At 42.5% G+C, this 26,372-nt stretch overlaps 1 protein-coding gene and 1 long non-coding RNA gene across 5 annotated transcripts in view; both read right to left on the bottom strand.

The window, feature by feature from the left end:
• ZNF608 (zinc finger protein 608) overlaps positions 1–26,372 on the bottom strand; it is a gene marked incomplete at its 3' end in the record, with an annotated part of 127,268 nt that overhangs the window by 88,082 nt on the left and 12,814 nt on the right. Inside the window, exon 1 of one of the 4 annotated variants that reach the window (XM_081213537.1) lies at positions 1,500–1,677. The exons of the other annotated variants lie outside the window; for them this stretch is intronic. Within the exon in view, the coding sequence (XP_081069663.1) occupies positions 1,500–1,514 (15 nt within the window). The 5' untranslated portion in view covers positions 1,515–1,677. Of the gene's footprint in view, positions 1–1,499; positions 1,678–26,372 lie in introns of those variants that run through there. 4 annotated transcript variants of the gene reach the window in all.
• Positions 24,580–25,681, bottom strand: LOC308597926. The gene is made up of 2 exons (XR_014013293.1): positions 25,398–25,681; positions 24,580–25,047 (listed from the first exon to the last, which is right to left on the bottom strand). It is a non-coding gene; the product is annotated as an uncharacterized lncRNA (long non-coding RNA).

Below are 26,372 nucleotides of genomic sequence, written 5' to 3'. Positions count from 1 at the left end.
TTTTCAAATATTATTACAAAATTGCACAGACTACCATGTGGCGTGATTCAGTAATAAATGGGTGAGGATGGAAGAAATCTAAATACACCAGAAGTCTAAAGAATCCAGATCAGGGTGTTTTGTGACATTTTTCACTCCATTTATCGCAAGGGAGGGTGTTTATTTTTTAAGACATATGATGCTTTAAAGGCGGCAACCCAAAAACACTTGTTAAGGAGCAAGATTAACTGAACACAGTAGGACTTACTTCTGTGTAAAGATTCATCAGATTGCATTACAAGGAGGTTATTGACTTTGGGAGGAAAACAGCATATAATTTTATTGTCGCTTGAGGAATTCTTCGTTAAAGAGTTCAAGCCGGACAAAAAAATGTTCATATTCTGAGTCTGGGGATTAAAACCGCACCCAGCACAGCAAACAACACCCTTGTCTTTTCAAATTATGCATTAATTTTTTGACTAAGTAATATATGAAACCAGCATGACAAGGAATGCATTCTCTGCTGCATCAAACCGTCAAAACTCATTTCCCTCCCTCGACTAAAATCGCTTGTCAGTCAAGGCCACTTAAACCAGGAGCGAAGCATATCTTCTGCAGAGTGAAAATGATATCAGTCATCACTCCGGTTAACTCCCATAATTTCTCTCTGTAAACATTTAGAGGGGAAAGTTCTAGAATGTCGTGATGGGCTTGTGCCAGTTGAAACTGTCAAGTTCAACGGCAGGTTAACTGTAAGCTGGGAAGCAGGGGGGGGGACTGTCTTTTGTTTCATCTGAGACTTCTACTGTATATCTCTTTCCTGTGTCAATACACACAAAGGGGAATAAATTAAAAACAAAGCAAAATAAAACATTCTTGAGTTTGAAAGAGAAACTGTAATTCTATACCAACCCTTTTGAGCCGAAAACTGCATGCCCTGTTGCCAGAATTGGCAAAAGGTCATAAATAGTTTAACTGCCAGACATCGCTGCACATAAATTCTGGTGCCAGCCTTTATCATTGCAGATTTTTACAATACAGAAATTGGCACAGGCTCTAAAACCCCTGATGACTCAAAACCCTCTGAGCATCTTTAATATAGTTGTATGATAAACATCTAGAGCTGCCTCCTAAAATGAAGGACGAGAAAAGAACGTTTTCAACAGCAGCCCAACATAAATAAATTTAGCCGGGGAAGCTGCAGCCCAGATCCTGTTCACTACATGCCAGGAAATTTGGCTAAATTTGGCTGCTGCTAAAAAGGCAGAGAAACGGTCCCAATTAAAAACTGGGCTTCACGAGCCCCTTAAAATTCATTTAATTTAGGCAGCTTTCTTATACGGATTTCGTATCAAGAACCCCGATTGCTCTTCTTGCCCTCAACTCAAATCCCTTTGACTCCCCACAGAAGATGTGGGGCACAATATTTCCCTTTCTGCGGCACACATCGCACTGATGGCATTAAAAGTTTGTCAGCGCACGGTGACATCTCAATTCAATATTTGCACTCGAAATCTTACCTCCAAGAGCCTCATCTTTCCCCCCCGAGACTACAAATGCCAACTGACAGTCAGACAAACCAACTGATCTCTCAGGAGTGCTTGCAGAGTGACTGGGAAATGCAGAAAGAGGACTGGAGTTTACAGTTTACAGTTGGTCAGGTTCTGTCTCTCTCTCTCCCTAAGGTTCTTTACTTCACGAGCTGCAGAATATGCCGCCAGTCTAGACTGCACAGGCACAGAAGGACTCTCCAGGCACTGTTCTTACACAAGGTGCATTCCCAAATTCTGTAAAAAGGGTGTGGGACCAGGCAGGGAAAACATCTCTGCATGCTCCACCCTCACCTTCCTGCTTTGGAAGGGAAGATTCACAGGCTCACAATATTTATTATCAGCAGGAACCTGCACGATTGGAGTTCCCGATCACACCAACGCTTGCAATTCCCCCTTCGCAGGTCTTTGGCACAGACAGAAACATTGGGTATAGGGCTTGCTTGCACGCATGACCCCGTGGCACTTTTCAGTGTTCACAGCAAATACCTGAGCAGGGCTAGAGGGGTGACACCTTATTGCTGGCCAACAGAATGAGTGGTCTATGTAACTCTTGAAAAACCATCCGGGATGTCAGAGAAAAAATCAGATTGGGGTTGTTAGCGTAGAAAGGCACACATGCTGGGAATCACAGGTGAGCAGAAGGCAGTTGTGTTAGAAACTCAGTCAGTGTTAGAAACTCAGAAATAAAAGCTAGGCGCCAAATGGCTACTTAAACCAAGGTTATAGGCACCATTTTGGGGCAAGACAGATCTAATCCACAGTGGTACTTCAGGGTAAGAAATTAATTCGTTCTGGAGGTCTGTTCTTAACCCAAATCTGTTCTTAACCTGAGGTACCACTTTAGCTAATGGGGCCTCCCGCTGCCATCGCGCCAGCGCTGCACGATTTCTGTTCTCATCCTGAAGCAAAGTTCTTAACCCGAGGTACTATTTCTGGGTTAGCGGAGTCCGTAACCTGAAGCATCTGTAACCTGAAGTGCCTGTAACCCGAGGTACCACTGTAGTATTTTTCAAATGATAGACTGACTGTGACTGATTCTCAGTTAAACACTTGGCTAGTTCAGATGACAACCTTGAGCTAGGTTAAGAATTTTGAGAATTTAAAGAAGAAAAGTCACTTGATCCAGGGATAGTCTACATATATTGGCCTATTCCAACCACTTTTTCTTAACGGTGACTGCTCCTGCTGAGGCTGCAGTGAAAAAGCAATTTGGTTCCAGAAACCCATTCTGATGCTGCAGATAAAATATAAGTGATAGAATTCTACAGGATGGGGTATTAGTGTGTGAAAACTGGTAAGATCCAAGGATCCGTAGGCATGCACCACCAGATGGTGGAGATGTCAGGTGTCATCCTGGTGCCCAGACACCTTACTTCTTCGCAAGTGGTTGATAGTCAGGTGCGAAATGCGCCTGGCCAACTTCAAACATTGGGTTAGGTCCAGTTTGCATGCCTCCCAGAAGGTAAAGGTAAAGGACCCCAGGATGGTTAAGTCCAGCCAAAGGTGACTTTGGGCTCATCTCGCATTCAAGCCAAGGGAGCAGGCGTTTGTCTGCAGGCAGTTTTTCGGGACAGCATGACTAAACCGCTTCTGATGCAAAGAGACATGGTAACAGAAACCAGAGCACCTGGAAACACCGTTTACCCTTCCCGCCACAGCTGTACCTCTTTATCTACTTGCACTGGTGTGCTTTTGAACTGCTAGGTTGGTAAGAGTTGGGACAGAGCAATGGGAGCTCACCCTCTTGCAGGGATTCGAACCACAACCTTCTGATTGGCAAGCCCAAGAGGCTCAGTGGTTTAGACCAGAGTGACACCTGCATCCATATGCTTCCCATAAGCATTTGGTTGGCCATGTGAGAACAGGATACTAGACTAGATAAGCCACTGGCTTGATCCAGCAGGTTCATCTGGCATACTTATGTATAGAGGCCATAGCCATCCTCTGGGTCCTGAAAGACCTACATTGGCTCCCAGTATGGACCCCCATCGTTCAGCCCAGACACTGAGATCCTCCTCCCGAGGGCCTTCTGGAGGTTCCCTCACTGTGAGAAGTGAGGTTGCAGGGAACCAGGCAGAGGGCCTTCTGGGTAGTGGCGTCTGCCCTGTGGAACACCCTCCCATCAGATGTTAAGAAAATAAACAACTATCTGACTTTTAGAAGACACCTCAAGGCAGCCCTGTTTAGGGAAGTTTTTAATGTTTGATGTTTTATTGTGTTTTTAATATTCTGTTGGGAGTCACGCAGGGTGGCTAGTGAAACCCAGCCAGATGGGTGGGGTAATAATAATAATAATAATAATAATAATAATAATAATAATAATAATAATAATAATTAGGGCCTTAAACCACTATGGCTGCTTAATATGCTGGACAGCTCCTTTCCCAACCGCATAATGGTGTCGCATGGTCTTATCTTATGTGCCTTCCTAAACACGGCTCCATACGATGTTGTGGTGTGTTGTAAAACTTTATTATTTCAGGCAGTTGGAAGAGAAGAACAGATGGAACACCGTAAATCTGGGGAGAAGACAGGAGGGAGTATGGAAGCTGGGGAGCTGTATAATATAATCTGCACAAAGCATAAGTTTGCATATTTAATTCATGTAAATGTATACAATCGAAATCACACATTGCAAAGGACTCACACATATTGAAAATTGTTCTCACTGATTTTATATCAAACGTATACTGTTATATAAGGAAATAAATTCCACTGATTTCCATGAAATTTCATTAAAAGTAAATGTGCTTAGAATTGCAGTGGTAGGTCTTAAATATTAAAATACATTTCAAATTGAGACTTAAATGATAATTTTGAACAAGTCGTCAGTAAAATGTATATTCCTAAATTCTTAATAATAATATGCAAAGTAACCGATCCGCTCTATTAGATAACTGTTGTAGATGCTGGTTGTTCATGACAGGGAGATTGTAGATTTGAAATTTTTACAAGCAGGCACTGAGATGAACTCCCAAGAGTTGAAGAAGCCTTTAAAAAATGAAAACAGCTTCGGAAATAATTATTTAGGGGAGACTTGCTCCTCCTCCTATCTCCCAATTCACTCCTTGTGCACAGATTTGTTTTCTGATTTAAGACACCATGCAGGGGTGGTACCTTGGAAGTCGAACGGAATCCATTCCCGAAGTGCATTTGACTTCCAAAACATTCGGAAACCAAGGCGCGGCTTCCGATTGGCTGCAGGATGCTCCTACAGCCAATCGGAAGCCGTCAAGGATGTTTGGATTCCAAAGAAAGTTCGCAAACCGGAACACTCGCTTCTGAGTTTGCAGCGTTCGGAAGCCAAAACATTCGACTCGCAAGGCCTTTGGGATCCAAGGTACGACTGTACTTGCCTTCCAGCCAAGCTATTTTCTGCAACTACAAAAAAAGATAAAAGCTATGCCATGGCAGGTGGGACCCACAGATTCACCATAGGTAAATCTCATTCCACAAGAGCAATCACAGTTGTGTCCACACCGTTCACAACACTGCAATCACCTAATTCACAGGTTAAAAGCTCAAACTCACTTACATGAGAACAAGCCCCACAAAGATCAGTTGAAACTTGCTTTACAATTGCAGGACAATTGCAGTCTCCTATCTTGAGCAATGGGGACACGGGTGGCGCTGTGGGTTAAACCACAGAGCCTAGGACTTGCCGATCAGAAGGTCGGCGGTTCGAATCCCCACAATGGGATGAGCTCCCGTTGCTCGGTCCCTGCTCCTGCCAACCTAGCAGTTCAAAAGCACATCAAAGTGCAAGTAGATAAATAGGTACCGCTCCAGCGGGAAGGTAAATGGCATTTCCATGCGCTGCTCTGGTTCGCCAGAAGCGGCTTAGTTATGCTGGCCACATGACCTGGAAGCTGTACGCCGGCTCCATCGGCCAATAAAGCGAGATGAGCGCCGCAACCCCAGAGTCGGTCACGACTGGACCTAATAGTCAGGGGTCCCTTTACCTATCTTGAGCAAGAAGTATTTTATAAGTGTGGGATCTCCAATGGCCATACAGTACTCCAACACAAAAAAAGTGAATTATTCCTCAGTCACTTCCTCATCTGTATATTCGATTATAAACAAAGACCTTGGCCTTGCAATCAGTGGTGAAGCCTATTTGTTGCTCGAGCTCTGTGGGAATATAAAGCTTTGACATTTAAGTTTAAATATATATTTTAAAGATGTTTAGTGTGTGTGATCACCTTTTCTCTGCTGTCTTAAATAGAATCAACATGCTAGCTCCTCCTGGGAGTTCAAAGGAACTAAGCAACTGCAGACGTCTGGGTTCAAGGCTGGTTCAAGAGAGATTTTATATTTGCAGAGACAGTCGTTCCCCCCCCCCAGTCTATTTTTAAAGAAACCACTGCTCTATTTATTTCACACTGCAAGAGAACACTTTGCAACATATAATTTAATGATTATAATAGGGGAAAAAGATGCCTATAATTTCATTTGTTCCAATGGCTTCCATTTGTTATAGTATCAGGAGGCTTTAAAAATGGGGAAAAACCCCCACAAAGACAGTGCTCAAACACCTGTCGAGATAAAGCCAGTAGAACGCTGTAATTGCCCAGAGATAAATGGCAGTTATCTATTTACAAGTCAATATTATCTAAGTGACATATCCAACCAGCAATCAGCCCACAATATATATTCACAATTCAAGGGGACAGCTTCCTTGTAGGGCAAAGGCTCTGTTGAATGTCCTTGCAAAAAATATAATAAAATAAAGAACTCGCTCACTGATAAATCAAAGTTAAGTCTATTTCCAGGAGCATTTCTGAAAATACTGCTCCAAAAATATAACATTGACAGCAATAAAGTCCTGTTGAAAAGGGACTGGCTTACGGGTTTTTTTTAATGTATATGCTTCACAGCTCTTCCGTGCCACTAATTAGCTAGGCTAGTGGAACAAAAGTCAATTTATGCAGTTTCCTCCTTCCTTTGTTGGGAGGTGGAGCTAAGGGGAAAGAGGGAGAAGGTTTTGCAGGCAAGCCAAATTGCATTTCAGAGAGACAAGTTTGAGTGAACGCATTATGTTTGTTCAGGTTAACAGCAGTATTCTCTCTCTCTCTCTCTCTCTCTCTCTCTCTCTCTCTCTCCCCTCTTTTTAAATTCAAGCCAACAAAGAAGGCAAACTCCATTTGCCAACAACTGGTGCCCCTAAGTTGTCAGGCTCCTGTCAGGCAGCAAAAGCTGGTTGGTTTTTTTAAAAAAAATGTGAACACTACCCTTCCCCCCCCCCCTTTGTTGCTTTCTCAAATATGCACTTTGCTCAGCAGTCCTCGCTATTAAACAATTCACTTCTCTCTCCCCTCGGCTACTCTGCTTCGGGAGAGGGTAAAGAAAGCAAAAAAAAAAGCAAAAAACAACAACACGTGGTCACAAAATATAAACCTAGACATTCATTTCCTGTAACTCAGAGTCCTATACTTTCACCTCCTTGTCCATTGGATTTGGCTACCAAATAGGTCTTAATCTGTAAACAAATGATTTGCTCTACAATTAAACCATTCATCTTTTCATTTTCTCCCTCCCTTCCCCCCCTTTCTCCGCCTGCTTGGCTGCAATCCAATGTACAGGCTCATAGGTTCTTCTATTATTTAGGGCCCGTGATGTTTAAAAGCAATAAGCTCGCGGAGAGTTTATAAAAACTATGAGGCATCACCAAAAGCATTTTATGCATGGCTTCTGTTGAAAGTTTTGCTTGTGTGTGTGTGTGTGTGTGTGTTTGTGTACACAGTACTCTATGCTCTAAAGCAGGCATAGGCAAACTTGGCCCTCCAGCTGTTTTGGGACTACAACTCCCATCATCCCTGACCACTGGTTCTGTTAGCTAGGGATGATGGGAGTTGTAGTCCCAAAACAGCTGGAGGGCCAAATTTGCCTATGCCAGCTCTAAAGTAAATTTAAAGCATGCAAAACGATGGCCCAAAATACGAGGTTTATGGATTCAGCTCTGCGCATGAAGCTTCTGGGCTGTTCATATGGAGTCCTGGCAGAAAAAAGCAGCAATAATGTTGATTTGCTGCTCAGCTGGTTAAGGGCACTTAGCAAAACTAAATCTGCGACACCTTGTTTAGGGCTGCTTTAGGAGAGACGCATGGGGTTGTTTGTGCTTTTTCCCTTCAAACTGCTCTGGAAACGACACCCCCCCCCCCCCGTTTTGAAAGAAGCTTCCCATGTGACATTTCTCAATTTAAGAAATATAAGCACTCCCTTGGGGATAAAGAACAAGTTGGGCTGTTCTTCGGTTCCCAGCTGTAGTCCACATTCCGTAAGGGATACAGCTTATTGCTCTACAAGAATTGCCCCTGGCTAGATGAGAGAGAGGGGAAGAGAATGTGTATGTATTTTAAAACCAGTGTGGAGTACTCCTATTCAGGCTTCAGCCATGTCCTCTTCCATGATACTTCACCCCAGTCCCCCAGCCCATGGGAATAAAGAGGCTTCAGGTGGGGGACGAGGGTGGCACTGCAGTCTAAACCTCTGAGCCTCTCGGGCTTGCCGATCGGAAGGTCGGCGGTTCAAATCCCCACGGCGGGGTGAGCTCCCGTTGCTCAGTCCCTGGTCCTGCCAACCTAGCAGTTTGAAAGCACACCAGTGCAAGTAGATAAATAGGTACCACTGTGGTGGGAAGGTAAACAGCATTTCCGTGCGCTCTGGCTTCCATCACGGTGTCCCATTGCACCAGAAGCGGTTTAGTCCTGCTGGCCACATGGCCCGGAAAGATGTCTGTGGATAAACGCCGGCTCCCTCGGCCTGAAAGGTGAGATGAGCTCCACAACCCCATAGCTGGGGTTGTGACTGGACTTAACCATCCAGGGGTCCTTTACCTTTTTTTTTAACCTACAGGCTTCAGGTGATCAGTGCAGCCCATTTGTGGGAAGAGTCGCTCTTCAAATCATGTACTTTGATGGCAGAGGTTTGGCCCCATATCTTGGGCATCACCAACCTCTGGAAGTTTACAATGAAGATATGGGCGAGGCGTCACCTTGCCAAGCATCATAAAAGGGAGGATTTAACCAGGTGTTTTAATAATGCCAGTGTCAGCCCTATTGTCCATGGCTCATAGGCACACAGTCCTTGAGCTTCTATATCGCATTTAAAGGTAAAGGGCCTCTGACAGTTAAGTCCAGTCATGGACAACTTTGGAGTTGTGGCACTCATCTCGCTTTACTGGCCGAGGGAGCCAATGTTTGTCTGCAGACAGTTTTTCTGGGTCATGTGGCCAGCATGACTAAGCCGCTTCTGGTGAAACCAGAGCAGCGCACGGAAACACAGTTTATCTTCCCGCCAGAGTGGTAACTATTTATCTACTTGCACTCTGATGTGCTTTCAAACTGCTAGGTTGGCAGGAGCAGGGACCAAGCAACGGGAGCTCACCCCGTTGTGGGGATTCGAACCCTTGACCTTCCGATCGTCAAGCCCTAGGTTCAGTGGTTTAGACCACAGCGCCACCCGCTTAAAGACCATGTTGCCCCTTCTATCCCTCCCCCTCCCTGTTTTCATGGGATGGGAGTCAACTAAGTCTGACTCAAAATAAACCTACAGGGGTACCTCAGGTTACATACGCTTCAGGTTACATACGCTACAGGTTACAGACTCTGCTAACCCAGAAATAGTGCTTCAGGTTAAGAACTTTGCTTCAGGATGAGAACAGAAATCGACCTCCGGAACGAATTAAGTACTTAACCCGAGGTACTACTGTATTTAAACTAATTGTCCCAACTTATTCATGTTCATTCATTTCAGTGGATCTACTTGGGAGTAAAACTTAGCTGGTCATGCCTTCATTGTCTTTTCAAATTTGTGCATCATTTCCTTAAGCTCTTTTGACTTTCACAATAAACACCCACCCAGCCCTCTTTCCTACATAGGCTGGCCTGTTGCAAAAGAGGACCTCTGCACCTTTAGCAATAGCAAGAATGTCAGCAGGTCTGTCATGCCAGCTCTGCCTGCTGAAATTCCCTCTTCAAAACAACCATTAAAGGTGCAGGAGACCGGTCCTCTTTTGCATCTGGACAACCTAGCTCTACCTACTCTTCCCTCAAGCTCCTGTGTCTCGATTCTGCCTTGTCCTTTCCCATTCTGGCTCGGACACTCCCTTCCCTGCCCTTAAAAACCTCTGCTTCCTGGAGTCCAGCTTTCCAGAGCTCATTCTCCAGTGTGGCATAATGCCAAGGCTACTAGAGTTAGAATCACAGAGTGGAAGAGACCCTAAGGATCATCTAGCCCAAATCCTTGCATTGCAGGAATATGCAGCTGAGCCATATGGGGATCAAACCTGCAACCTTGGCGTTATAACCACCATGCTCTTAACCTGGGGTCAGCAACCTTTTTCAGCTGTGAGCCAGTCCACTATCCCTCAGACCATGTGGTGGGCCAGACTATATTTTTTTGGGGGGGAGAGGGGGAAATGAACCAATTCCTATGCCCCACAAATAACCCAGAGATGCATTTTAAATAAAAGGACACATTCTATTCATGTAAAAACACGCTGATTCCTGGACCGTCCGTGGGCCGGATTAAGAAGGTGATTGGGCCGCATCCAGCCCCTGCCTACCCCTGTTCTTAACCAACAGAGCTGAACTCCTTGAGCCAGGAAGACCCGGGTGAAAATCTACAGTTAGCTATGAAACTCCACTTGCTGCTGTTTGGGTCAGCCACTAACTGTGGTTGTCTGTCTAGCAAAGCCTCACAGGGCTTTTAAAAAGTGATGTGCACTATCCTTGCCTCTTTGTTAGGAGGGCTGTGGAGAAAATATAAAATAACTGAATATAATACATCAATGTCGGTATAATACCTCCAAGTCCCTTGGTCCTGTGGGAAATTAAATTCAAAGCTGAACTCACCCCTTACTTCCTTGGAAAAAAGCTTGGCTGTTTATATAAATGTTCTTTGTTGACAATGTCATTCCTTCATTGGCTAACTCATGTATTTGTGAACACTCTAGTACTATATAATAGCAGCATATCCGGTTGCTGCCACGGCCTTTGCTACCACAAAATCACAAAGCATTTCAAAACCTGGATAGGAACTTAATGAGAACCTTAAAAACTTTTCAATTTAGCTTAACACTCTACATTGCTGGACAGCTTAGCAACAAACTCAAGCTTCCCTTAAAAAAGTGATATACATTTGATGAAAACACTGCACAGTTTAGTCAACAAACACCTGTTCGTTTGTTTCTTATAATATATCTTCTGTTTTCACAAGATCGCTTTTGAATGTGATCTTAAATGCTTTCCCAGAAGCTAAGATTGTCTCCATAGCCACAAACTGCATGAATGTAAGTCTATTCTGGCGGGAAAGTATTGCAATACCAACTACCATGTCAGTCTAGGTTGTTTTTTCCTGTTTTTGGAATTCTTTCCCCCTGTCTATAAATAATGAAATTATTGATGACACTCCAATAACGAAACGTACAGGTGGAAATCTCATTTATAAATGACAGGTACTTAACAATATCAACTTCAACCGTTTACTTTCAATGAAATTCTGCAAGCCTATTTAAAGCCTATTACAGCTGCTGACATCAATCTGCCAACTCGCAGAGCTGTATGAAAAATTTACACCCCTTAAATTTAGCCACTGGATACTTAAATGCGCATCTTCTCTCCAGATAAGCGACTTGTGTTAATACAATGCAGGAAAAATGCAATCTTCCATCTCTAAGTGGTAGATGCTAAATAGAACCCAGCAGTTCCCTCAAACTTGTCGCTCCAATCAGAGCCAACTGTTTGCAAGCTGCTAAACATCTCACTAATAGTTACTTCCCATGAAATTATATATATATATATATATATATATATATATATATATATATATATATATATATATGTAGGTTTTGGTGTCTTCGGGTGTCTTCCCGTGTAAGAGTTGGGGTGTCTAGGCGACGTTTCGACGAGGTCTCACTCGTCATCTTCAGGCTGGTGCTTTCGGCTTCTTGTTACTGGAACAGAGCAGGATCTCAGTGTTTGAGTTCCTATAAATACTGTTGAGGGGGTGTGGTGCAGAGAAGAAGTTCCCAGGTTATTGTGCCTTTTCTTCTTTTGTTCCTTAATTACTTGGGGGATATCTTGAGTGATATCTTGAGTGGTATTCTGAGTACCACTTAGGTGGGTCATTAAGTGTGGATTAGTTGCTATAGCTTTCGTGTCTTGACCTTTTGAGCTAGTGAAGAGATTTTTCTGAGAAGATGGCTGTACTGCACTTAGTTGTGCTCTGGCTTGGCTTCGTGTATAGGGGCGAGCTGTGGTTTTGTGCCCTGTGCCAGCCAGATCTGTGTAGGGATTGCAGGGGGGTGCAGCATCCGGAGGTGCCACTATGGTTTGGCTACCGGATGGAGTCTGTAATTTATCTGTGGAGAGGGTCTGGGTTTGGGTCTGGTGTGGTTGATAGGTGATGGCGTTCTGTGTGCCTCTGGTCCTGGTGTCGGTTTTTGTGGGGAGGGCTAATTTCCAGATGTCTGGCAGGCGGGACGTGTCGTCACGCTTGTTCATGTTGTGAGGGTGTTTCTCTATCTCGATGGCTTCCATGATTATTCTCTTGTGGTGATGTTCCATGTTAAAGAGCAATTTGGAATCCCTCCCCACAAAAACCGACACCAGGACCAGAGGCACACAGAACGCCATCACCTATCAACCACACCAGACCCAAACCCAGACCCTCTCCACAGATAAATTACAGACTCCATCCGGTAGCCAAACCATAGTGGCACCTCCGGATGCTGCACCCCCCTGCAATCCCTACACAGATCTGGCTGGCACAGGGCACAAAACCACAGCTCGCCCCTATACACGAAGCCAAGCCAGAGCACAACTAAGTGCAGTACAGCCATCTTCTCAGAAAAATCTCTTCACTAGCTCAAAAGGTCAAGACACGAAAGCTATAGCAACTAATCCACACTTAATGACCCACCTAAGTGGTACTCAGAATACCACTCAAGATATCACTCAAGATATCCCCCAAGTAATTAAGGAACAAAAGAAGAAAAGGCACAATAACCTGGGAACTTCTTCTCTGCACCACACCCCCTCAACAGTATTTATAGGAACTCAAACACTGAGATCCTGCTCTGTTCCAGTAACAAGAAGCCGAAAGCACCAGCCTGAAGATGACGAGTGAGACCTCGTCGAAACGTCGCCTAGACACCCCAACTCTTACACGGGAAGACACCCGAAGACACCAAAACCTACATTCCTGTACCCGTGAAAATCTACGAAAGCATATATATATATATATATATATATATATATATATATATATATATATATATATATATATATTATGTTGCAATGAAGTCAAGTTTTCTGTATCACAGTGTATCCACTTAAAATGAATACAGTATTACAATATATATGGCACGCCTCCGTAATAGCCATGTTGCTTAAAGGCTCATTTGTAAGCCTTAAGAGCCAATAAGGAAATAAACACGGAGATGCAGTAGCAATCTACCATCTTACTGCCATTATAGTAGTTGTACGGGGAAAACTTTACGGAACTGTACACCATGGTTTCCCCCCCTTCATGCACATTCTACAGGAAAAGGGATATTGAATCCCAGTTCACTGAACCTCCAGGTCTCAGATTCTACACAGCACAGGACCAACTATCCGTAAAGTTGTGGACAGATTTGATATCAACATAGTAATAAAAGTCATAGTTCCGCTCCCTTGCACTATGGTTCACTATGGGAAATTGCCAATGCCTCATAAAAAGACATGTAATGAACACATTTGTTGAGATCCATTTGCATTCCTAAGAAACTTCCATTTTGTATGAAGGAGGCTCCCAGTTGCCTCTTTCTGCTGCAAATTATCACACACGGAATTGAATACCACCCAGAAAAGCGCAATTTTGTGGGGGCACCAGGTCTTGAGCAGGAAATGGAGCTTTGGATTCCGACCATTGTATATAAAACATACAATGAATATGAATACATGTTGTGTAAGAGGGGCAAAGATGTTTCTGCAAAGAGGATGCATGTTTTTTCCGACAGCTCAGCAAAAAAAGGGGGAGGGGTATAAAATGTCCCCATCCATAATAGCTTTTCAGTAACCTCAGAATGCCAAAAATATTTTACTCATAGGATTTTTATTTTTTATTTTTTATCAAGTCAAACAGCATTTCCACTTTAAACCTGTGGTAAATATTCTAATGTGAGCCAAAAAAACATAGCCCTTCGAACATCGCTTGAAAACATTTGGCAATTTCCCTCCTGAAAGTAAATCCAAGGGCTCAGAAAATAAATATTCAAGAGCATTAATTTGTTTCTAGATGTGTTCGTGCAAGTAAAACAGCAGTAGTAATGTGGAAATTTCAGTCACATTTTGCAACTAATTGGAAGCAGATTAGAATTCTGCCTCAGGGGAACATTGTCAAACTAGAAGCTGGAGCAAATGAAGAAAGAGGTGAAAGAATCGTGAAGAGCTGACAGATTTACAGTGCTCAAGGCAATAAACGGGTACTAGATGAAAATGAATGTGCTTCACTGTACTGAATGCAGTTCTCTCGGTCATATCTCAGCAATAACAGCATACAGCTATGAAACTATTATTTTCAGCAGAGGCGGAGAAGGAAAGTATAAAAATGCAAAGCAGCCATTTATGCTGCATATATAAAAAGCTCGCATAACTTGATCTGTTAGAGTAATAATCAGTCAAATTATTAATTTAAGGCCCTTTCTGCATCCTTTATTCATGGTGAGTAGTATTTACTCATGCAGGTTTATTCTAGAACCATTTCCACAGCTACCATTCAGGGTTATAAAGAGATAGAAAACCAAGGGAAATGACCAGTATACATTTCTCAAGGTTATGTTGCCAGAGAGGGTAAAAAAAAAGGACATTGCTAGTAACAGACAGTCCAAACAGGCCATCTGTGACTAGATGATGCATGATGCCAGCTACAGGCACATGACTTCTACAAAGTACTTAGCCCCAGCTGCTTGTTTCAAAGCAGTCAGCACGGAAGGAGGAGGCAAGTAAATTCTATTTTGCAGGGGAGGAGCATGAATATTATAAGGTTTACGAAGCACGCTGCCTTCAGGAACTGAGACTGCAGGCCACAAAGTTTACAATGCGTGCCACCTTCCTTTGACAAAATATAATCAGGAAAAATGAGCTGCATCCCTTTAACTGAGAAATAAAAGATGGAGGAGACACAACACAGACTGTGGAGAATATTAGGCTGAGCCTGACCCAACAAGTTGAAATCTTGGTAGCCAACAGTGTTCAAAATCGGCCAGGCACCCAGCGCATTTTGAGACTGGCATGGATCAAATGGCGACCATGTAGGGACTGACATCTCCATTTGGCTGGCCCCTCCAGCTTTCTCAAGCAGGTAAACAGAAGACCTTATTTACTGAATTTATCTCCCACCTTTTCCTCCAAAGGAGTGCATGGTTCACGACCCTACGGGATAGGTTAAGAGGCTGTGACTGGACCAATGTCACCCTGTGAGCTTCATGACTGAGTGGAGACGTGAGCCCTGGTCTCCCTGGTCTCCCAGTTCATCACTCTGAACCACTACACTACACTGGCTTCCTAGAGTCCTTCTGCTATGGGGCAACTATATGAATTAAGTAAATAAATATGGGGAAAGTAAAATGTCACTTAGAGAAGGATCTGAAATATTTTCCTTGAAGCTTGAATTTGTTTTGTTCTGCATTGTCTTACCTGACGTTTTGATGTGTTGTAAAACTGCCTCAATGTTTTTTCTTTAAAATATAAAGCGGTATAGACATGAAACTGACAACAACAACAGGCCCCACTGCAGGGAAAATGGTGCATATTGTTGTGGCGACTGTAACTTAGGTTTAAGGTGCCCTTTGGTGATTAGCTTATATATCCGAGTTTCTAACACTGGTAGTCAGTGCAGTGGTACCTTGGTTTTAGAACAGCTTAGGTTATGAACAACTTGGAAACAGAACGCTACAAACCTGGAAGTAGGTGGTCCGGTTTTTGAACTTTGCCTTGGAAGCTGAACATGTTCTGCTTCCTGTTGAGTGTGTTCTTTTTGTAAATTGAGTCTTCCAGTGCAAATCAGAGGCTCCCTGTTGAGTCTATCGGCTATTGAGTCCTGAGCAACCACGCAACACAGAGGTGATATTTGGAGCTTTTGTGGTTTTGTTTGTGTGGCTTTTTTTGTTTTTTTGACTGTGACTTGTTCTTTGTTTTATGGGACTGACTTGTGACTGTGGCTTGTGACTTCGTTTTTGTGACTGTGGCTTGTGACCTCGTTTTTGTGACTGTGTGGAACCCAGTTCAGCTACTGATTGATTGTCTGACTGCAGAAATGGATAAAAGCCCCCCCATCCAAACAATGACTATCATCAGTGCACGTTTTAGGGGTTGTTTTTTAAAGTCTGGAACGGATTAATCCATTTTGCATTACTTTCTATGGGAAAGCATGCCTTGGTTTTAGAACGCTTTGGTTTTGGAGCAGACTTCCAGAACGAATTAAGTTTGGGAACCAGGGTACCACTGTAGTTCCTGTGTCAAGGGACACAGAGGTGGCACAAGATAGAAGCAATTGTCACCCAAAGGCAAATGTGTTCCAAACGCCTTCAGGGCCAATTCAACCCTGGCAGTCTAAAGGGACACTGGGATACAGAGCTCAATTATGTTGGGCAGACAGCTTGAGTTGCCCTGCTGAATAAAGAAATCCCTTTACATGGAAAGGGCACAGCCCCTCATGCTGGCTGATGTCGGTGGGAGCTGGTAGTCCGAAACATCTGGAGAACTCCAGGTTGTTAGTGAAGACTGATACAGAGGGTCGTTGCTGAGTTTATACAAAGCAGTCTCAGTAGAATACTGAATTGAAAAAAACCAGACTGGCAGGAGACCACACAAAGAAGATGGAGGCTTTCTGAGCCAGAGAACAACAGGAGCAGTATACCCGCTTAACATACACCATGCTCAATAGGGTGCTTCATGCAGATTTCTACGAAGAGGGAGACGCATGCAAGCCTGCATACATTGGATATGGTCTGCTCTCCTTAAAAGAACAGTCTTGTTATTCCAGATCCGCACTGCAAGTCTATCCTGTTTCCATGCATGGATAGTAGCACTGCTCAATTGGAAAGACGGGCCATTGCTTTATATTAGAATACCACCATGATTTGAGTTTTCTCCTTCGTAATTTAGAAGGTATCTATGGCTGATACTACACTTTCCGAAAATATGAGTCGCATTCCTCGTCCAAGTGTATGTCAAGTAAGTGTAATTAAGGGCAAGGAGTAGCCTGTCGTCAATATATTCTATGGGAGCTTTTCTGCGTGTGCATTTTAAAAAGAACAAAACGTCCCGAAGGACTAGCCTTGGAACGCTCCCACCAGAGGAAGGATGCCAAACCTGGATTACTTTTTGCTCCTTCCATCAAAGAGATCAACTTGTTTCTCTCTCTTATCTTAAAAGGAAAGAAATAGAACACATAAACCTCATAGACGTACAAGTAATGTTGTTAAGAGACTACAGTAAAGCTACTGGATTTGATTGCATTATCCATGTATTGTGGCAAGCTGAATGTCAACCAACATTTTACAAAGAAGACAAAACTTAAAAACCCAAACTTTCCTGTCGAAACATTGTTGCTTTAAATATGAGTCACCCGTGCAAATCAGCCAAGAAGGTGATATAAAATCCAAAAGAGCTATATTTTGAAAGAAGGTTATAAATAGGTTGTGTGTGCGCACGTTTTACTTTTCCTACAAACTGAGGTTAAGGAAAAAGCAAATTTATTAAATTCTTAGGGATGAGGCATGGCATTTCCTCCTCATGATACAGTGGTACCTCAGGTTACATACACTTCAGGTTACATACGCTTCAGGTTACAGACTCCGCTAACCCAGAAATAGTGCTTCAGGTTAAGAACTTTGCTTCAGGATGAGAACAGAAATCATGCTCCAGCGGCACGGTGGCAACAGGAGGCCCCATTGGCTAAAGTGGTGCTTCAGGTTAAGAACAGTTTCAGGTTAAGAACGGACCTCTGGAACAAATTAAGCACTTAACCCGAGGTACCACTGTATAGCTGTGTAATGTAGCGGGAGAAAACAGAAGTGGTTTCTAAGAAGTGACTAAGAATAGGGTTCTTTTAAAAAAGAGAGAGATGAAATCAATAACTAATATGAGGATGTACAAATGCAAAATGTACCATGAACTGCTAGTGACACCAGATGTTCTAAGAAAACCACCTAGGGGGAAACTCATCTTTTAAAAACCCATGTGTTTACTTTAATCAAAGGGACAAAAGAAGGCCAGTTTAAGAGCTTAGTCTTCTGTTGCTAACAGAAGCGTAAAAATACAGTCAGATTCTTCAAGAAAACTACTAGCATATACTTTTTAATAGTCTATTGCGACATGATAAAAACCAGAATCAAGCTGACTGGTATAAAATTGACTGGCAACCAAAGACCATGCTATTATTTGAAGCTGTCATGGGAAGGCAATAAAATTGCTACCAGGTCTCCTCAAGTTACCCTTCAATAAAAAGAAGCCATCGGGGAAATAAGAGGGAAAAGAAAAACATCAAAACCTTTAAAGTTCTTTTTAAGTAAAATTATACTTTGTGGCACAATGCCATCTGCTTCCTGCTTAACAAGAGCCAATTCTACAACTTAAATATCAGCTTTCTAAAACTACCAAGCAAAACAAAATAAATAGATTCTCCTTTAAAATATATATACATTACTTTAAGCTGAATTCATATGGAATAGGCTTAAGCATCCCTGTGGACCATTTCCTTCATGTTACTAGCTGACAATGAAGATTCCCAGGAGGCAGGAATACATAGTTGGCAGGAATCTTTAAAGCAAACACCATTCATACGGAGAACAAAACAGAGGGAATAGATGGTAAAAAACCAGGATGAGTATTTTCAGTACCGGTAATTTGCCTGCAATCCTCCCCAATGCACCCAGTAAAATGATTTGCAAAGCATTATCCTTAGAAACAGAAGACTTGGTTCAAGTTATCCTTTATTCACCGCTACTGTCAATCTACTAGTGAAAATTAGAGGCACCTGTTATTTTATTTTAATCACACCCTTCCTCGTAGGAACTCAGAATTACATATGTGGTTGTGCTCTTGCTTATCTACAACTGCAGTGACTGGCTATAGGTCACCCAGTGAGTAGGATTTGAATTCAGATCTCCTCAGCCCTAGCGCTGCACAACAACTACTACGCCATACCGATGCTTAAATGCTTAAACTGTTTAAATGCTGGAAATGTGAGATGATTATATACAAGGACACATACTAAACCAAGAGGAGCCAATCAGGTGTGGCCAACAGATTATATCAGAGATAGAGGCTCCCATCCTGCCTGATAGCTCAGTTGGTAAAGCATGAAACTCTTGATCTCAGAATTGTGGGTTCAAGCCCCACATTGGGCTAAAGATTCCTGCACTGCAGGGGGCTGGACCAGATGGGTCTTCCAATGCTAAAATTTTATGATTCCTGAGCAGTGACCACGCTGGCTATAGGGATCTTTCTGAGTCCACACCATCTGAAGCGCATCATATTACCTACTCCTGAATTAAATCCATCTCACATTTATTTAGAAGGCTCAACGTGGAATCCCAGAACCATGTATTTCCTGTCTACAGGGCTTCTCTCTCAAGCCATCTCTCAGCCAGCTGCGTGTCAAAATAGGTTGTAAGACGTGTCTAACTTCATATGCATACCGCAAGCTGACATGAGCTCCGCATGCCTGATTTCTGAGGCTTGCCAAACGCTCCGTCTGAATGCCACTTGGACCACTGCCAAAACTCATCTCCATGTGGAGTTCATCATGAGATGGGAGGCGTCTAGTTATGGGAATCAACCAAGAGGCACCAGAATTATGGGTATGGTATGAACAGCCTTTGTTCCTAAGTCAGCTTTTATGCTTCACGACAACACACAATTTCACTCTTCCATTGACAAACCTATTTTGAGTAAAACTCAATATAGGTTTGGATTCAGGAGAGAAGCGCTAACTCCCACCTCCTGAATAGCCTTTCAACTCAAAATTACAAACCAAATGTCTTTCAAGTCACTAGGAATAGATTTACAACCCTGCATTCAAATCTAAAGTGCTTTCTTCCAAGCCCAGCAATTAGGAAAAACAAGTCAGCAAAAGAAAAAGGAGCTGATTTAAACTGGCTTTCCTATATGTTTAAGTAGCAATTCATGGCTTTACAGAACTACTGGTTTTCCATTAGTTATATTAAAGGATGCATCTAATTCAAAATAATAACGGTTTATGATTGGCATCTGTTTTAAACTAACACTGGGCAAATAATGGACAGGAGCATAAACCTAAATAAAATATAAATTTATGCAATGAGCGCTCATTTCAATCAAGGGAATCAGTTTCAATCACCGAGAGAGAGAGAAAACCAGTTTCAATCACTGATTTAAAATCAAGGTTTCCATTTAGAAATTCACATAAGAATCCATCATACAATATTATCATTATATGCCATTACAATGTATTAGTTTGCAACAAAGCAGAGTTTTTATACAACCAGAGAAGTTAATCTGCAATTTTTGCTCATGCGTTCAATGTATTTATATACTTATTATTATTATTACTATTAATTTTATTAGTTATACCCCACTCATCTGGCTATATAAGCTATATAACCTCCGTAAATTGTTTACATTTAAAATACTACTAATAGTAATATTGCATCATAATAGAAAGCAACGACAGAATAACTTTCGAAAAGCTGGATATACACATATTTCCAGAAACCTAAAGTCAACAAGTTTCCTCAATGACTAAATTCCAAAAACAGAAGTGTGCATGCACACGAAAGCTCATACCAAGAACTAACTTAGTTGGTCTTTAAGGTGCTACTGGAAGGAATTTTTTTATTTTGACTATGGCAGACCAACACGGCTACCTATCTGCAACTTCCAAAAACAGATGTCTAGAAAAGACCCTATTCCACCTTGCCTAACGTAGATGACACAGAGTCCCATAGAATTACCTCTGAGGAGGATCCTATTTAGTCAGAAGTAGTCCTTGATGCTCCAAAGCCTTTTAGGACTTCAAAAGTTAAAAGCAGAATCTTGAAATGGGCATTGAAACAGAAAGTACAGAAATTTCAGAATGGCAAGATGCATTTGGTCCCAGTTAATAACCCTGCTGTCATTTTCTGTGCTAAATGTTGCTTCCAGACCATCTTCAAGTGTATTTCCACACGCAACACAGCACAAAATTCCAAACATGGTGCTACTAGAAAGATTATCTTTCTGTCTAGGACAGGGATGTCCAAGCAGTCGATCGCGAACTACTGGTCAATCATGGGGCGTCCATGGTCAGTCGTGAGATCCTGTTCTCCCCCCCCCAAAAAAAAAGCTCAACAACTTGGTCAATCCAATGGGTAGATCACTGCCAGTATTTTTATACTAGGAGTAGATCACAGTCTCTTGGAAGTTGGACATGCCCAGTCTAGGAGATACTACAGCTAGCACAACAACGTAAGTGACTGCAAGGTGCTTCATGTCACAAGACCTTCAAAAAAATGATGCACATCATCTTCTAAATCACACAAATCACCTGCCAACAGAAGCTCAGGCTGATCAGGATTGAGTTCACTGGCCTTTATCCTGTTTATCCCAGGCATCAGTTCAACACTCCAACACTAACACACCTGAACATGATTAAAAGAAGCAAAGTTAGGTGTCACACTCCTGCTACCACAACCCAAACCCTCACATGTCTTCACTTAAGCCTTTTCAGGTCTATGTTTAACATTATGCGGAGTTCTGCATACAGTGGTACCTTGGTTTGCATACATCTTGGATTACAAACATGTCAAACCCGGAAGTGTGTGTCCCAGTTTGCAACCCAAATTTTTTGGGGGGATTACAATTTTTTGGGGAAGGCCTCATTGGCTAAAGCGTGCCTTGTGTTACAACCTGTTTTGGTTTACAAACAGACCTCCGGAATGGATTATGGCTGTAAACCAAGGTACCACTGTATATTGCAAAAGTATTGCTCCTTACAGAAATGATAGAATTATTATTGGCTCTCCCTATGCAAGTACCTGTATCTAAGATCATTCATATTTGAAAACTAGGCTCCATAACTTTCCATAAACTGGGGCTGGTAGTTTCTGAGCAAACTAAGTCCTATTCAGGCACCACTAGTGGTGTGTAAACCTTGCATGCAAGCAGGGATGAGTGCACTAAGCTCCACCTCCACATTGAAGGTGACCCGGAAACTACAATTAATCCAGAATGTGGCAGCGAGAATGGTGACTGAGAGTGGCCGCTGAGACCATATAACACCAGTCCTGAAAGACCTTCATTGGCTCCCAGTACGTTTTCCAAAGTTTTGGTGCGGACCTTTAAAGCCCTGAACGGCCTTGGCCCAGTATACCTGAAGAAGTGTCTCCACCCCCATCGTTCAGCCCAGACACTGAGGTCCAGCTCCGAGGGCCTTCTGGCGGTTCCCTCTCTGTAAGAATTGTGGTTACAAGGAACCAGGCAGAGGGCCTTTTCGGTGGTGGCGCCTGCCCTATGAAACGCCCTCCCAGCAGATGTCAAGGAAATAAGCAACTATCTGACATTTAGAAGACACCTGAAGGCAGCCCTATTTGGGGAAGTTTTTTTATGACTGATATTTTAATGTCTTTTAAATCTTATTTTGTAAGCTGTACAGAGTGGCTGGGGAAACCCAGCCAGATGGGTGGGAAATAAATAAATAAAAGATGTCCCAGAGGCACCAAACTGGTCATTGTGGGGAACAGAATACCAAACTAAATGAACTTTTCATCTAATGCAAAAAGGCTCTTTTCATCCTCTTATTTTGCCCTTGCACCAGAGTTTGGGAATGTCCCAATATTTGCCTGACAAAAGCTCCCAAGATAATAACTAACTAGAGGTCACTATTGTTTCAACTCTACGTAAACTTATCTGAAAGCCTCTCCAGTCCAAATCCAACGCTCTGAGCCTGACACAACACCGCACGTAAACAAACAAGTTAAAGATTACACTTGTATGCTCTCATTACTGATTTTATGACCCATGTATTAAACACAATGAGATAAAGTTGACTTTGCAAGTTGTAAATCAATGTCTTTTAATGGTTGCATCAACTAATTGGTTTGCACTTTCATTTAGAAAACAACTGAAGTGGAAATGGAAAACTTCTCCACTTGAAGTTTCCAGTTGCTAATTTCAATTGCCTTGACTGAAGATCCACTGTGCAGGAGATCTACAGAGTAATGCCAAACCATAGTTTAGGGCTTTGGGGATGACCTGTCCCCGCCTGCTTTTCCCTCTCACTTCTGGAGTTAACAGCAAACCATAATACATTGTCAATACATTCAAAGTGGACAAACCATATTGTTTTAGGCCAAATTATAGTTTGTCCATTTTTAATGCAATTATTTGCACCTACCTGAAAGGGATAGGGAGAAGGAAATAGCATGAGAGCCAAGGGCTCATTCACTGTATCAAAAATGACACAATGTGATGCATTATAAACACGGTCCAACGTTTACCGATAAAGCTGGCCAAACGACTTAACTATTAAAAATTATCTAGAATCAAGGACAAGCTTGCAGTGAAACCACTTTTGTGTTAAACTCCAAAGTAGTCAAGATGGTAGAATCATCTCTCCAAACTGAATAAGTTGGCAGCAAAATGTCGGATGAGTCACTGTAAGGATGTTCAAAATTACAGACTATGAGGCACAAAATCCCAGCTACATTTACACTGAAGGAACTTTGGGCTTTGTTACCAGTGTTGGAAACTCAAGATATAAAAGCTAGGTGCCAAATGGCTCCTTAAACCAAGGTTGCAGTAGCCAAAACAGGATGTCTAGTTGCCATTTGGGGGCCCTATGGCTCGAAAATCTTATTTTTCAAATGATGGACTGACTGTGATTGATTCTCAGTTAAAACATCTGGCTAGTTCAGATGACAACCTTGAGCTAGGTTAAGAACTTTCAGAACATAAAGAAGAAAAGTCACTTGATCCAGGGATAGTCTACATATATTGGCCTACTCCGACCTCTTTTTCTTAATGGTGACTGCTCCTGCTGAGGCTGCAGTGAAAAAGCAATTTGGTTCCGGAAATTCATTCCAATTGGGCAGATAAATTATAAGTGTTAGAATTCTACAGGATGTGGTATTAGTGTGTGAAAACTGGTAAGATCCATGGATCCCCAGGCATGCACCTCCAGATGGTGGAGATGTCAGGCATCATCCTGGCGCCCGGGCACCTACACTTGGTCACAAGTGGTCGATAGGGACCCCTGACCATTAGGTCCAGTCATGACCGACTCTGGGGTTGCGGCGCTCATCTTGCTTTATTGGCCAAGGGAGCCGGCGTTTGTCCGCAGACAGCTTCCGGGTCATGTGGCCAGCAGGACTAAGCTGCTTCTGGCGAACCAGAGCAGCACACGGAAATGCCGTTTACCTTCCCACTGGAGCGGTACCTATTTATCTACTTGCACTTTGACGTGCTTTCAAACTGCTAGGTTGGCAGGAGAAGTGGTTGATAGTCAGGTGCAAAATGCGCCTTGCAAATCTCAAACGCTGTTTGTGGGCCAACAGCAAACCTTGTGTTAAGTCTGGTAAACAATTCTCGCTTGCTAGGGAGGAACAAACCATGATCCTGGTTCAGATATCACACTAAGCTGGTTTGCTTAAGCAACTGTGGTGGAGCAAATTGGGTTTGTGTGCACTAGCACACAGCTGGTGCACAGTGTGGTTTATTAAACCTTGGCATATTGTTGCGTGCGAAAGCTGCCAATATTCCTCTGAATCTGAAATGTTGAGATGTACTGCTGTTTTTTTACAATGGCTTTAGTTGGTTGCTCTTGGGAACAGAATGCTCTACTAGATGGTTCACTGGCTGCAGGGCTGTGTTTTCCTTCTTTCACGAAATTGGTTTTCAGTACAAGTTCCAAGGGCACAGAGCATCTTCTTTGCAATGGGAACAGCAGATCCCATCTTGAGGCAAACTAATTCTATTGGGAAGGTTGTCATCAAACCCCGACTTAACATTATCACCATTATTGCCAATGTTACTTTATGATCTTTTTAAAAAGATTTTATTTATAAATTTCAGAAGTTTACAAATTAAATACACAATATATATTTCCAATTAATATTCATTTATCATTTGACTTCCCCTTCACCCCTCCGCAGTTTCCCCATATTTTCTAATATTGCTGCATATCATAATTAATCTATACCCTATCCTTCTTGCTTGTTTTACTGCTGTTCTTCATTCAAACTCTGCTTGCGTTTTTACATGTTTACAATAGCTCTTTAGATAGTCCAAGAAAGGTTTCCAATCCTCCTTAAAAACGGCCTCTTCTTGATATCCAATTTTCATGGTTAAATTTTCCAATTTGGCACCTTCTGTCAATTTTAACTGCCAATCTTCTTTTGTTGGTACCACCTCATATCGCCATTTCTGCACATATAGTATTACTCTTGCTGACATCGTGGCATAGAAGAGTAAGTTCATCTGCCTTTTGGGAACATCCATCCCAGTTATCCCTAAAAGAAATGATTCTAAGAGTTACTTTAATTTTTTTCTTTACCTCATTTTCTTTACCATCTCCCAACAATCCTTAGCCACTCTACAAGTCCACCCCACATATGGTAAAATGTACCTTCAACTTCTTCACATTCCCAACAGATACTCAGATTTATACATTTTCCCCAATTTGCTTCATGTCAGATACCATCTATGGATCATTTCCATAAAATTTTCTTCCAGGGCATAACACGCTGCGAATTTCAAATTCGGTTTCCACAGTTCCCCCCATGACTCAATCTTGATAATATGTCCCACCATCCCTAGCCCAATGGATCATAGCAGAACATTACAACATGATCTATCTTACATCTTGATTTGTTATTTTAAAAGGGAAGGAAATCTTGATCAGCCGGCTTGATCACATGCAGCATGAACAGGAGTGCATTAGAAAGCAAAACATGCAGATGCAAAGGGTGGGCAGATGCTAGCAGAATTATTCATCTAGGGTTTTCCAAAGAGGCACACCAAAGGGTTTCCCTCATCCTCCACACTCTTTCACTGCATATTTGTGTGCAACCAGGATCCTGAACAATGTCTGTGAATAGGGAATCAGGGAATTAGTCAATGGACTAATTTGCGGTGGAGCACATCCTTTGGATGCAAAAGGTCCCAACTTCAATCCATTACATCTTCAGATAGATCTGAGAAAGACTTTTGTCTGTAAATGCCTGTCCGTGTGTGGACAATACTGAGCTTGATGGCCTGACTTGGTATAACACAACTTCCCAGAAGATTTGATTCCAATTAAAAAGCTGTAAGCTCAATGAGTTCATAGCATGAGCTATGAACCGGGTGTTCCTATTTCAGCTGAGCCTTTAATCACTGGTCTCAGTCCCACATCAATGATTAAACCAAACCATGGTTAATAAACCATGGTGTAATTTGAGCGTCAGTCCCTGACCCAGTAACTTAACCATAGTTTAGGGAAGGGTTTTTACTACAATTCCCATCATCCCTGATCACTCGTCCTGCTAGCTGGGGACGATAGGAGACATAGTCCAAAAACAGCTGGAGACCCAAGCTTGGGACACCCTGGTTTAGGGTCATGTGTGAACCAAGCCACTGGGTGGCTAAAGACAAACTGCAGTTTCTTAGCCTCAGACCTCCACCTGTAATTTAATAACATTGCCCTCTATTGCAGTTATAAGGATTATTGAGATTGATAAATATGAAGTGCTTTGAACACTTAAGAAACTGCTCTATAAATGTATAACTTGCCATTCAGTATGCGCTGTCACACTGCTTAAAGAATGATATAAGACTTTTATTGCTGCTTATACGT

Source organism: Podarcis bocagei (assembly GCF_964188305.1).
Source record: "Podarcis bocagei genome assembly, chromosome: 11".
Lineage (NCBI taxonomy): Eukaryota > Metazoa > Chordata > Lepidosauria > Squamata > Lacertidae > Podarcis > Podarcis bocagei.
Note: the sequence above shows the minus strand (reverse complement) of the source record. Positions and strands in the feature narration are given on the sequence as shown.